Raw genomic sequence first — 13,410 nt, 5'->3', positions numbered from 1 at the left:
GGAAAGGGGGTATGTATATACGATGTAGACAAGAATATAAGCATATTCGTGAAACTGCACACGCAATCAACGTAGCATTATTTTCATCACCACCCTGAGGGACAGAAGGAAAGTTCTCAGAGAACGTGGCGGATCTTGGAGTATAGTGCAGAATCCAGGAAATTATAGGTGGGGTCTGGTTCACAGAAAGGGTGGCGAGTGAGCAGTGTACCGGCAGTCGGACGTTCGGCCGAATCACTATAAATAAGGTTAGGTGGGGGGAGTTCTTCTCAGAGGCGTTGAATGTTCAGGTACTTACACTGTGAAGCAGTCATACATGAACGCAAGAGCTGCAGGACTGATGTTCATAGAAACATCGTCGGGAATAGGCGGTGCCTGGTTGAGACTCCCGAGCTTGAAGATTGCACCGATGGCTTCTTCTTTGCTCCATGGCCGGCGACCGGCAAACATCTCCAGCACCACGCACCCAAGCGACCAAATATCGACCTTGGCACTGTAGCCCTGGCCTTGGGATTGAATGACCTCCGGCGCCATCCAAAAGACCGAGCCTTGCATAGAGTTGGTCACATCGTTGCCGTAGATGTTGTCTGTTTTCTTGGAAATACCGAAATCGGAGATTTTGCAAGTACCGTCCAGATCTAACAGAATGTTGTCTGCCTTAAGATCACGATGCAGAATACCCATATCATGTAGATAGGCCAAGCCATCAAGCGTCTGTCGGGTGAGAGACTTCACGACACTTTCTTCAAATTTACCATGTTTGCGGAGACAGCTTCCAATGGAACCACCAGAGATATACTCAAGGTATATGGAAATCGATAAATCGCCTCTCTCACAACCAAGGTATTGCACAATATTAGGATGCTCAAGATGTTGCATCGTGTCAATCTCCTGATCTAAAGCACCGACCATTTCTTTGATACGATCACGATCTGAGCCAGCAATCCTGGCGTTAATCTCGACCTGCTTTACCGCCAAGACTTCACCGTTGTCTGCGTTAATGCCCAGGTAGACACGACCGTAGGTTCCCTTTCCAATGAGTTGACCACGGATAATGCGGAAGGTTGGTTGGCGCTGTGGGACAGGTTCACTTGGTCCGGGAGACGGAGGGGCGTTTTGGGGGATTGGGTCGAGCTGACTGAGTCTGGTACCTGGTTTGGGACTGATCTGCATAATCTTGGCACCGAACATCTTGGTGCTCTTGCGGCGCAGAAGAACACCCGATCTCTGAGGACCAGCGCCGGTAGAAGGACCAACGCTCTTCGTCCGGTGGGCCGCGCCTCTGGCAACCTCACGAATGGACTTCACTCGTGAGAGGCCGCCACCACGATCCAAGTTGCGCTTGGCAACGACTGAGCCTCCTTGCGGCATGGGAGGTGGTCGAACTGTTGATATATCCGCCCCGTAGACGCTGTCTGGATCGACACTGGATTGAGGTGTCGGGGGTGGAGCCGGTTGCTTGCCCCTGAGGGTTGCCTCACTCTCAGCATCGTTCTTGCTTTTGGGTGAAGGTGGCTCTTCTAGGTAAGGGGCATCGAGATCGACATTAGGGAAGAAGCTGTCTAGATTGTCGATAACACCCTCCACAGCAGGTCTGCTAGCCCAAACATCTGCATTGGCAAAAGAATCTCTCCGTGACAGCTTCTCGTCACCGGGTGATTTTGCTTCATAAGAGGCACCGGGGAAATTATCCTGCTTTTCAGAAGGATCTCCACCAGAACCGTGCGATGTCGGACCCCCGAAACTCTCTCCCGAGGCGGTACTGGGTGAAATAAAGCTTACAGAACGACGGGGCTTGTTATCCGTGTCCACCGTAAGAGAAGGCTTCCTCTTCCTTTCAGGCTCAGGATCTGCTTTCGGGGGTTCGTTTCTTGCCGGCCGAATTTGGAACAATCCGTCATCAGAGGAGTCGTCATCAGACTGCTCAGCGAGATTCGGACTTCGTACAAAAGATACTTCGGTCTCTGGGAAGTCAAATTCGGGGCCATATGATTTGCGAGATTGCAAAGCCGGTTTCTGCCAGGTCGCACTGTTGGGAGAAGCAGTATTCGCTGGAGACCGAGGGGCAAAAGAAGTCAGAGATTTGTCACTCTGCGTTGAGACACGGTTTGAAGCAGCAGAAGCAGCATTCAATGTTTCTAGTATTTCAACATTATCAGTATTTATACTTCTGCATGTACTACACCTGACCGGGAAATGGAAATAATTTTCGAGCTTACCCAAGGTAGTTCTGCTTGAAGACGTCATTTCGGAGTTTAGAGTACCTGGCCGATCAGAATCCGACGAAATACTTTCCTGATTGGTTGATGAGGGCGTGGAAGGCACGGGGACCGAGGGGGATGGGGTGCCAATAGCGCTGGTCATGCGACCCATGCTGGCCAAAACAGAACCCAGGCCAGGAGTTTGACTAGAAGATACAGGCTGTGGACGAACTCGCTCACCAGGAGCCTTTCGAAGAGAATTGACTTTAGTGAGCGTGTTGGATTCATTTGGTGCCGCTGGAGGCTTCCGAAGCGGAACCAATGTATCTGATTTCTTCTCTTCATAAGGTGAGATACGAGGCGAATCGAAATCTATCACACCTTCACGTCTATACCCAGTCTCGCCATAAGTATCTTTCCTGGACTGGGTGGTTGACGGAGGGAACTTGGAGATGCGATGTTCCTTCTGCTTCCGCTCAACTTCACGTAGATGTGCTTCGTGGCGCGCGATGAGATCTGCCTTGTCAAGGTCCATGGCTAGATTGACATCTTGGGAACCATCTGGGAGTGTCTTGTTGTTTGTCTTCGGGGTTGGCTGGCGAGAACCTAGCAGAGGAGATCCGGGCTTAGTTTGAGTCTGTGGAGATATCCTGTTTAGAGCATCTTCGTCCAAAGGCTTCCGAGGGATATGACCATGAGATGCGGTGGGTGACGAGTTTGCCTTGTCAGCAAGTCCAGGTATGGACACTCCCAGACCTTCAAAGTTGGGAATTTGAGGCGTCGGATGGGAGAACTGTCCCCTAATAAAGACTTTTAGGGATCCATAAGCATCGCACTTGGTTCGGCGAACAAGTGTCAAATTAGTGTCGGTCAGTGGCTCATCATGTTCAGTCTGTCCAGGCTGCGTGAGAAAAAACTGAGCACTGGTCCAGTCTTGAATATTCATCTTTTGGCAAATACCAGTCCGTAGAGTTTCCACAGAGTCCATATCTGATACATCAATCAAACGGTAGTTGATTCCATCCAAGGTGGCAAAGATCCATTTTTTCGTCTTCGCCATTGTTGCCGAAGATGGGCGGTCACCTAAAGACATGTCACTTGTATTGAATCCAGGTTTTTGATATGGAAGATAGCCATTGGTCCGGCATTCTGGGCTCGGCGGGGAATCGAAATTCTCCACGTCCGGCGATGGATGATTCGAGTTGTCCGTTTTATGTTGCTTCTTTCGGCTGAATATATTGAGAATGCCTTTGCCATGGTCCTTTGAATATGACGTGAGAGTTTCCCCACTCCACGGTCGGCTATGCGTCTCCTGAGGTGACGGACGAGCACCATCCTGCCCATACCTGCGGGAATCATAGTATCGTCCAGCAGTGGCAGAGCCTCTGCCGACACCGGGGATTGAGTCGGTACTATTGCCGCGAGAGTGATCGTACTTTAATGACAGGTCTCCGGTGGAGGAAGATGATAAGCCTGCAGGCAAAACATGTTGTGTCGCTGGACTACCACTCTTTGGACTTTCTGCGGGCCGGAGCGAAGCAGGCAAAGCGCCGTTATCGCTGGAAATAGACGGGCTTTGCCGTCGGTGATCATTGATTGTTGCCAAGGTGCTTCGGGAGTATTCAGACCGCATCCACGGGGAATCACGGGAAGGCGACTCATACATCGGCGACTCATGACCTGTAGGGATTGGCAAGGTAACAGAGCGCATTTGGGAATTCTTCTGCGCCTGGGCCGATTGAGGGTTTTGGACACTAGCCAGTTGGTCTGGGGTAATGTCGTTGACGCCAGGTATAGGACCAGCTGAGCGGGGTTCGGCGATCTGGCCTGAGAAAAACCCAGTTCCACTCTCCGAAGCACTCGGGATCAATGGTGCCTCGGTTCGCATTGGAGTTGTGATGGTATAGTCCGATCCTCCATCATGAATCTGGCGGATCAACTTGCGCATGCGCAGCCCTTCTTCTCGCTCACGAGTAGAGTCCCATCCAGTACCACTCCGAGCACACTCTTTTGCTAACTGAGGATAAACAACTTTATGAATCTTGCCCAGGTTGCCGCGTCCGCCAGAAGCGAGGCCGAGTTCCAGAAAATCGGCTCCTTGAAGCTCCAAGGACTTGAAAGTCTCCTGCCAGTCTTCAGAGAATCCGTTTTTGGCAAGCCACAGAAGAACGCGATCCAATGGCCATTGAACCGCAGCCTCGCTCGGGGAGAGCCCACCCAAGGATGCACCGCTAGCATTATGACGATGACTCGGCGATCTTGGGATGTCCATGCCTTGATTTGTGAGTTGCGGCAGCTGATTCGGGGCTGGATTTGAGTTCGGATTCGCACTTGGAATCGACACGTTTAGTTCGTGAACCTGATCATGGAGACCAAATGGAATAGCACTTCGGACCCCCGGCGTTGGTGGAGCGTACGATTCAACACCAGGTTGATATGCTTGGCCGCCTACTTGACCGCCCACCGCTCGTTGCGCGTAGGGGTCATATGGTTGGCCATGTTGTTCAAACAACGGTGGAATTCCGACACCAATGGTGTCATGTCCCGGGATATAAGTTGCTGAAGTGAGAGGTTGAGTGTCATGCGGGGTGACGATGGAAAGAGAGCCCGGCGGGCCAGGAGCGCGATATGCGATATGCTGTGGATTTTGAGGAAGCGGCGGCGGAGGCGGCGGCGGAAAGCCGGCCAGAGCCTGCCGGCCCCAGCTTTGTTGCTGCCATCCAGCAGGAGCTCCATAAGCCGACGGAGGCGGACCGGGAGGCGGGGGTGGCACGGTGCTTTGAAGCTGAGGCTGAGGGTGTCGTGGGGGAGGTGGAGGCAGGTTGATGGTATGCTGAGAAGTGGGCGGGGGGCCTGGGATGTATTGCTGTCGTTGTCCGTCCATTATGAAACAGGCCGATTATCACCGTCCGCAGATATTATGAGACCACAAGATCACCGCGGAGAAGTTATTGGCTGTCGCCGATACCAGTCGCATCCCCGAAGGTCTAGTTCGGTTCCATGCAACAAATTCACAAGATCGTGAGGGATGAGAGGCGGACCAACACGACCACTCATGAAGGCCAAATCCAGATGTTGTGGACAGATCGGGTACTGGTGCAAAAGGACTGAAAGTAAAAACCGGGTCAAGGAGCGCACTCGGTCACTGGCACGGCATAATCGATTTCGGCGTCTCCGAAGCTGTCGCCGGGGTCGTTGAGAGCGCGAGGAAAACGCTATCACCTCCAGCAACCGGGCTAGAGGATCGTAGGCCCAACCGAAGAACAGCCTGCTGCAAAGAGGCTGGGCTTGCTACTTCTCAAAGCGTATCGTCAGCAAATCTGGAGGCAAATGAACGCGAGGGCGATCCCCCTCCGATCGTAGACGGGAAGCAAGTCAAAGCGACGGGAGAGCATTCCAGCCACGTCCTCCTTGCTTCGGAGAATTACTCCCGGAATCCAGCGCACGCACTCACCGAAGCGAAAAAGAAGGCCGGAAGGCTGGAGAAAAAGAAATTGTTTCGTCCCGAGAATCGAGAATCGAGCTGGAGAAGAGCTTTGAGGACTGGAGTGCCTGGGATCGTCACGTGGGCCCAAGTGGAGACGTGTTTTTGCGTTTTGGGCGCTTTGGCTTCGGCCTGCGGCTGGAGTACTTGTGTACAGCGAGGAAGAGGAAGAACAAGAAGCAGGGCAAGACTATTGTACAGAGATTGAGGGCTCTTCAACTTTGACACTGTATCACGTATCTCGTCACGGAATGGCTGATGAATGTACACTCTTGAGCCCTTCGAGGCGGCACTGGTTCTTCAAGGGAGACAGGGAATATTCATCGAGCCCTAGAAGCCCCCTAGAAACACCCCCTCTCTTGGCTGCGCGCTCCCCAACGGGTGTCATATTGACGCCGGCCCCTGACCCTGGCTCCCCATGAAACTGGCTAGACTCGCCCATCCCCATCAGTGGCCATCAGTGGGCCTGGAATCTTCCAATCTGATGTGTCCAAATGCCTATAGCTGCACACAACTATGCTGTTGGTTGCTACCTGTCGCGCCGGCCCTACTCCCTTCGTGCCCAATATGGTCTACATACCGAGGGACCAGATAAGGGTACCCGCCCTATGGTCCTGCTGTCTCTCCTGTCTACATGCGGGTGTAGTCCTGGCCCTGGTGCTCTTACACAAATAATCTGGAGCAAGCAGCAAGCAAGCAAGCGATTTTCATAGATTTCGTGGCTGGTAAAGAAGCAAAGCCCGACTCCTGAGATGATTAAACACAACCAACCGATTCATAACAGCATTTGCTGGTAGACGTCAATCCTGATTCAGACCATGTGGGCGACCGCAGATCCTGACCTACTGAAGGCACGGGAAATAAGAGGATGGCAATTTAGATGGTGGGGAAATCTCGATAACGCTGGATACCGAGTTCGATTAGAGAGATGAAAGTTTGCGAGCGTGAAGTATCATGGCTGAAGGCAGGGGTTCCTGGTCCCTTATGCGTTGCGCTCGGCAGCGGCCTCGGCGGTCAACTTCAAGGCGGCAGGAGCGTCGTCGCGAGGCATGTACAGCTCAACCAGCTGGACACCATGGTTAGATGCGGAAACAAGACTAGATTTCGCGATGGACTTACTTGAAGAGTCTGGGAAGAGCAGAAAGCCTGGTCAGCGAACAGCTTGGTCAGCTCATCCCGGGTCTTGATGCGATAGCCCTGATACCCGTCCTGGCCACCAAACACCTTGGGGATGTTGGCATAATCCCAGGGCTGAATATCATTGTAGCGCTCATCCCACCCATGAATGTATCGCTCGATGGTGTAACCTTCGTTGCAAATGACAAACCTACATAGTCGGGATCAGTATGGAAATGCGGGCGAGCGAAAAACTCCAAGATGGGTTGGGACTGCAAGGCGACTTACACGATCGGGTTCAGCTTGTTGCGCAGCATCGTGCTGATTTCCTGCACGGTCAATTGAGTACTCCCGTCTCCAATAAACAAAATGGTGCGGCGGTCTGTTTGTTCTTTGGCAGCCAAGGCGGCACCTTGACAAGCTCCGAGTGAGTACCCAATGCTGCCCCAAAGTACTTGGCTAATGGCCGTCACATGGGCAGGGAACCGAGTGTCCCAGATACCAAAGTTCGCCGTGCCGGTTTCAGTGATAACCACATCCTTCTCCTTAAGCCATTGTCCAACAGTGGGCCATAGCCAGGCATGAGTGATGGTCTGATCACTGGAGTTTTTCTCACTTTCGGGGAGCTTGTTCGTGATCTGAGGGGTGGACGCGACGTTGAGCTTTCCCATTTTCTGCACCACTTTCCGCAGGACACCTTTCATGTTAATGTCAGGATACTCCGAGTAGCGAACTCGAACGTAGGTGCTGTGGAAGTCAATGGTGTTCAGTTGTCCAATGCGATAGGTGAATCCCGTGGTATTGAAGTCAGATTTGATGGCGCCAATGCTGAGAATCAAGTCCGAAGACTCAACCACTTCGCGCACGCCTGGATTGGAGCCATTGCCGGCATAAACACCGCCGAAGTTTTTGTGCGTTTCATTCACCGCACCCTTCCCCATGGGCGCGACAAAGGTGGGGAGACCCGAAGCTTCGACCAAGTCGCGTACCTCCTCTAGCGCATGGTGACGAATGGCGCACGCATCGACCAGGATCACCGGGTTCTTAGCCGCCTGCAGGTACTTGAGGACGACATCCACGACGTAATCCTCTTTCTCCGGCTCGTTCACTGGTAAGGAAAGATCCAGAGGTTGCTTGAGGCGATCACCGTTCACCTTCGCAGCGATCATGTCTGTGGGGAGGGTGATATACACAGGGCGGCTGCGAATCCAGCACTCACGAATGGCGCTGTCAATTAAGGTTGCTGCGTCATGAGGATCGTTCAGGCGAGCTACATAGCATGAGATAGCCGCGCTCATTCGAGTGAAGACGTTGAAATCCCCATTTCCCAGGGTGTGGTGAAGTAGCATTCCGTCCTTTTGAGACTTGGTGGTTGGCTGACCCACAATGTGAACGATGGGCACAAACTCCGAGTATGCGCCAGCAATCGCGTTGAGAGCTGATAGCTCTCCCACGCCAAATGTCGTGATCATGGCACTGATTCCTTTTACTCGAGCGTAGCCATCGGCCGCGTAGCCTATCAACAAGAAACCCCGTCAGAAAGTCCATTAACGCTCGTTTCCATTCTGGTTGGGGTCTATGTGGATAGTGATCATACCGGCATTGAGTTCATTGCAGTTTCCAACCCAGTTTAGGCCGCACTTGGGCAAGTAATCCAGAGCCGAAAGATTGTAGTCACCTGGGACTCCATGAACCGAGCGGATGCCTACCTCGTGTAGACGTCGGAACAAATACTCGGTGACATCCATGGGATTCTTGAGCTCCTGCGTAGCGATATCTGTAGACGCCATGCTGGATGTGACGAGAAGGAACAGAGGAGAAGATAGGCACGATAGAGCGAGAAGGCAGAAGAGAAGGAGGAGACGGACAACCGTTGCACCCTTATCTACCACGGGTGATACGGAGTGATCGGAAGATGTGACGCTCCAAAACAGGGCACTCGGCTTGCCGGATCGACCCCCTTTAAGCCCTTTAAGTCACGCTAAACAACGTTGAAGGTCGAGGACAGTTAGTGCACTACGTCATGATTGGAGCATTGATGTCATGCCAACACAAATAGTCCGTCCGACCATTAGACCGTTACCGTGCCACGAGGTGGGCAGACTCGTGGATGAGACCAACGGTGATATATGCGGCAATTGCTTGATCTGCTGAGAGCCGTTGAGCCATTGATGCAACCCACGGCTAGGGGTTTGTTGATGATCAGGCCGATGGTCCAGTTCATCGGTCCTCCGGCGCGCTAAACCCAATTGAAGGGCGATCACATCAAACTCCGTCCCGAACTTCAAAGTTTTCCCCCACTCCAATCGCCAATCGTCTTATCGTCTATCGGGGCTTATCCTTTATCGTCGGCCTCTTGACCCATTATCGCCTATCGCGTCCATCACAGAAAATTAGTTTCCCCAGAAGAACCCCCCTCTAATGGCCGCACCGGGCAAACGCAGTATGCCGACCAACGCAAATCCGTCTGCTAAACGCGGCAAGGTATGCTTTCCCCCAGAGCATCCAGTCCAAAGTCCTTCAGGGCGGTGGGAAAATGCTAAATGAGGGCCAAACAGGGCGACAAAGGAATGTGGAAACAGGGCAAAAGCAGAGTCAATATTGAGGCGGGCGATGTCGGTGTTTTTGTGACTTGTGACATGGGCAAGGAAGGAAAATGCATGGCGGAGACAGTCGATATCTTCTCCCAGGTTGGTCCATTCGTCCATCATACGGTCTGCGTGGCCTGCATGGCCAGCGCTGGAGCCAATCTTCAAACCACGCCAACACACGCTGACTGGCTTGTCGTTCAGGAACTTGAATCATCAGCTTCCCCTGCCAAGGATGACGATGACGACGAGGAGGAGGACGACATCGAGGCCCAGATTCAAAAAGAGCTTGCGGGCTTAAAACCAAACAAGGATAAAAAGCGCCCCTTCCAAGCATTTCGCTTGGAGATGCCCTGTGGTGTGTTCCCAAATGAAAATGTTGGCTTGGCGCAAACGTGCACCCTTCGTGCCGACTTCTAGAAACAGCCCGTGGCGCTAATCATGATTGCTGGCAGTCATATTTGTCCGACTGGACCCATCTATCGACCCGGTCGAGTTGGTCCACCGTCTGTGTCGAGAAGCACGGGCCGATCCGGAGACGAAGAGGAGTCGATTTATCAAGCGCATGACCCCTGTCACCTCAATCAGAAAAACATTGCGATTCGATATGGAAGCTTTTACGCGAGAAATCCTCAAGCCGCACTTCCATTCTGGGGGACCTCCACGTAGGGTAAGTGAAACGGATTGCCCCTCCTTGGCGATAGAAATGGGCCTCGCCCCGACTGCTGTCCATCATGACATGACCGCCGCGAGACGAGCTGCATTGCTAATTTAATTAATTTTTTTTTCGTTCCTATAGTACGCGATCCGGCCATCTATTCGAGGAAACGGAAAATTCAAGCGGAACCCTCTAATCAAGACCATCGCGGATATCGTGGGCCCTGAACACCCGGTAAATCTGACGAACTACGATAAGATGATTCTGGTCGATGTCTGCCAAGTGAGTTCTGATGCAACATGACGAGTCGTGTGCTTAAATAGGCTGACGTTAATTGGTCCCTAGAATGTCATTGGTATGAGTGTAGTCGATAGCGATTACGATCAGCTGAAACGGTTTAACCTGGCTGAGATTTATGATCCGTCCCCGAAGCCAGTCCCTAAGGAAACCACCAAAGAATCCCTCAAGGAAGAGGAAGCCCCTAAGGAAGCCCCAATAGAGACCGCATCTTAGAGTCTCGGGCTTAAAGTATAGACGAGAGATTCCTGCCACGCGTTCTTCCCAACCTACATAACATGAGTTCTGGTTATTAGTGACGCAGGACCCCACTGATAAATGAGAAATCAAATGATGACGAGCCCAATGGGATTTTTGGCCACCTTGCATGACCAGCATGCGGAACTTACCGCTCGATCAATTTATCAAATTCCTAGTCAGGGCCAAGTTCATGCAGCCACAAGCCCTCCCGCGTGGAGGAGCGTTTTGTTTACCAGGTACATCGTAAAACGAGCAAGCCCTCCATCGGGTTTGCATGAGGACGGCAGAACTTACCCACGGATTTTCTTCCTTACACGGACTAAGGGCCTGGAAGCCCCATGCCGATCCATCCGGAGAGGTCAGGGTTCAGGGTTTTTTGCCCAGCGTGGACCTGGACCTGGATACTTGGACCTTGGTTCTACCGTGGGGACAAACTCCAATTGTTATTGAGAGTTTCTCATAGAAATGCCCTCAGAAGAGATCATGGCGCTCCGCTGTCAGTTCGCGCAAGTCTTGTATATGTTTTCCAGACTTTTATAAGTGGGGTGAGGATGGCGCCGTTCCTTTATTTCCCAGCAATCGGAAGCGAAGACCCAGTACATTCCATGCAGCGCAGGAAATAGGGTGATGACAGAGTCGCCTGGAATACATCGAAGGTGGATTTGAAAGTCTAGCGACGGCGCGGGCCCGCACTTCAGGGATCCACGGGGGGCAGTTCGGCAAGACGCACTTCTGATTGGCGGCGAGTGGGGGCTCGGATGTCCGCGTTGCTTCAAGCGGGATCCTTACGCGAGAAGGCATCGCTGACTTCGCGTTTTGAGTCGCCCAGACCCAGTCCCCAGAGTGACAGACAGAAACCTTTCGGCGATTACTCAGTGGACCGGCTCCTTTCGTTACCCCTCCAGTCATCTTTTCTGCCGGGCGTTGGAACGGGGGCCTTGTAACATGGACCTGTCTTTCGGACGGAGTATACGGTCTCCCGAGCCTCGGAAGCCTCCACTCGGTCCCCGTATCTCGCGTAGCTAAACCTACAGTAGGTCCATGTCATGGCGCGCTCTTGGGTTAAGGCCCGTGGCCACTTTCCCTACTCAAGACAATGGGGACGAGACATTGCAACTATGGCGTGGCCCAGCGCCTAGTCCGTCTCTGATGGCTGCCAGGGCCAGATTTTAGGCCCAATTTCCCTTTTTATTTCTTTTTCTTTTTTCCCCCTCTCTGTCTCTGGTCAATGTGCCAGCCTTTCTGCACCCTCGGCTACTCAAATGCAAGGCTGCAAAGAAAGGAATGTGGTCCGCGTTGTTGAACCATCTCCTCGGAGGACGAGGTCTGGCGTCTGCTTAATGAGCAAGGGTCACTTTTAGGGTCGCTTTTAGGGTTACTTGGCTTCTATTCTACGATTGTCGCAATTCTCGGCTCTAGCCCGTGTATCCCAGACCTCCCTTTTCGGCATCTCTTGACCCTTCTATTCCTATATCATTATATCAGAATGCGCCACGCGGATGTGCAGACACAACCTGCCGTGTTTTCCCTGAAAGGGTCCGTCATGCCTGCCGCCCAAAATGATGCCCGGACAAACGCATCCGTCGAGTATCAAAGACTAGATGCAGTGCTTTCCCTGTTGTTTCCCTCCACCATCCGTGTGCAACAGTCGCAAAATATCCTGGGCCATTTGCATTCCTTGCGCTGTCTCACACTCTCAAACAGTGGCCGATTATTACTCAAGGGCTCTGTCTTTAACGGCACTCCATTGCTTCGACAGGAACGATTCTATCTTGAGACTGAGGCTCGGTCCCTGGCCTTACTGGGACAAAGTGCCAACCCCTGTATTCCCCAATTATATTACTATGATCCTTACGGCGGTCCTCTGGGATCGCCGTATCTTGTCCGTCGATATGTGAATGGAACCAGCTTATCAGACATGGAACATCAACTTACGGCCAGGCAAAGAGCTGATATCGATCGGCATCTGGGGTTCCTGGCAAGTACCATCAGCCAAAATGTGGCTCCGGGATTTGGCTCTCTGCAGCAGGTTGCCGTTGGGGCCGGGAAGCGGGCGTGGCGAGAGGCATTCAGCTCCTTATTCGAAAGTGTGCTACGTGATGCCGAAGACATGTTCATTCATCTACCTTATGCCGAAATTCGACACGAGATGGTCCGTCTAGCCCCTGCTCTCGACGAAATTACCTTGCCTCGTTTGGTGGTCGTCAGCTTTGGCCGGCCTTCGCATGTTCTCTTAGATGAGGCATCCCGGCAACTCTCTGGCGTAGTGGACTTTAGCAGTGCCCTTTGGGGAGATCTACTGATGGCTGAGATATTTGAAGATCCATCCTCTGCCGTGCTCGAAGGGGCTGGGCTACCCTTGGTTCGGACTAAACGAGAGCATATGCGGTTGTTATTGTAAGTGCCTGATTGGCCTCGGTCGTTATTTTCACTCCTATCTAGCATGCTAATGTGGGGTTTGCCTCTTTTTAAGATATTCCTGCTACCGATTGGTATGCCAAATCACGATACAATATTACCGCAACCGAGATGAGAACAAAGAGTTTAGTGCTCGACGGCGGCTAACAAGGACAATTGCGGACATGGTGACGTTAGAATTTGAATGAAGCATTTCAAGAATGGAAATCTGCATGAGCGAGCACAAAGCAATTCAATGTCTGTTTGAAGCTCATAGAATTTGCCTCCCTTGCATGATATATTAAACGTTGAGGGCCCAATCCCAATCCCAAGCCGATTCAGGTGGAGCCTATAGTTCGGCATGTGATTCGGGCTCCCGAGCATCGCAAGGCATATGAGGGCCAGCAGATTAGGAGAGGTCAGTCGGGA

The 13,410-nt window shown here is 52.3% G+C and overlaps 4 protein-coding genes across 4 annotated transcripts; 2 read left to right on the top strand and 2 right to left on the bottom strand.

Moving 5' to 3' along the window:
- Positions 1–116: 116 nt before the first annotated feature.
- bck1 (uncharacterized protein) lies at positions 117–5,085 on the bottom strand (the record flags this gene model as incomplete). Its single annotated transcript, XM_057081263.1, has 3 exons — positions 117–237; positions 299–2,138; positions 2,220–5,085. The coding sequence occupies 3 exons, from the start codon at positions 5,083–5,085 to the stop codon at positions 117–119; spliced, it is 4,827 nt and encodes a 1,608-aa protein (XP_056930100.1).
- A 1,582-nt stretch (positions 5,086–6,667) lies between these two features.
- On the bottom strand, positions 6,668–8,591 carry N7462_009548 (alpha-keto acid decarboxylase family protein; the record flags this gene model as incomplete). Its single annotated transcript, XM_057081262.1, has 4 exons — positions 6,668–6,751; positions 6,805–7,012; positions 7,090–8,317; positions 8,399–8,591. The coding sequence occupies 4 exons, from the start codon at positions 8,589–8,591 to the stop codon at positions 6,668–6,670; spliced, it is 1,713 nt and encodes a 570-aa protein (XP_056930099.1).
- Positions 8,592–9,222: 631 nt separating this feature from the next.
- N7462_009547 (THUMP domain-containing protein) lies at positions 9,223–10,560 on the top strand (the record flags this gene model as incomplete). The annotated part of the gene is made up of 5 exons (XM_057081261.1): positions 9,223–9,285; positions 9,360–9,747; positions 9,845–10,059; positions 10,189–10,329; positions 10,393–10,560. The coding sequence occupies 5 exons, from the start codon at positions 9,223–9,225 to the stop codon at positions 10,558–10,560; spliced, it is 975 nt and encodes a 324-aa protein (XP_056930098.1).
- A 1,510-nt stretch (positions 10,561–12,070) lies between these two features.
- On the top strand, positions 12,071–13,190 carry N7462_009546 (phosphotransferase family protein; the record flags this gene model as incomplete). Its single annotated transcript, XM_057081260.1, has 2 exons — positions 12,071–12,981; positions 13,058–13,190. The coding sequence occupies 2 exons, from the start codon at positions 12,071–12,073 to the stop codon at positions 13,188–13,190; spliced, it is 1,044 nt and encodes a 347-aa protein (XP_056930097.1).
- Positions 13,191–13,410: the final 220 nt, after the last annotated feature.

This window comes from Penicillium macrosclerotiorum (assembly GCF_028827735.1).
Source record: "Penicillium macrosclerotiorum strain IBT 26536 chromosome Unknown utg000009l_segment0_segment0, whole genome shotgun sequence".
Classification (NCBI taxonomy): domain Eukaryota; kingdom Fungi; phylum Ascomycota; class Eurotiomycetes; order Eurotiales; family Aspergillaceae; genus Penicillium; species Penicillium macrosclerotiorum.
The sequence above is the reverse complement of the archived record's forward strand: the minus strand, read 5'-3'. Positions and strand labels throughout refer to the sequence as shown.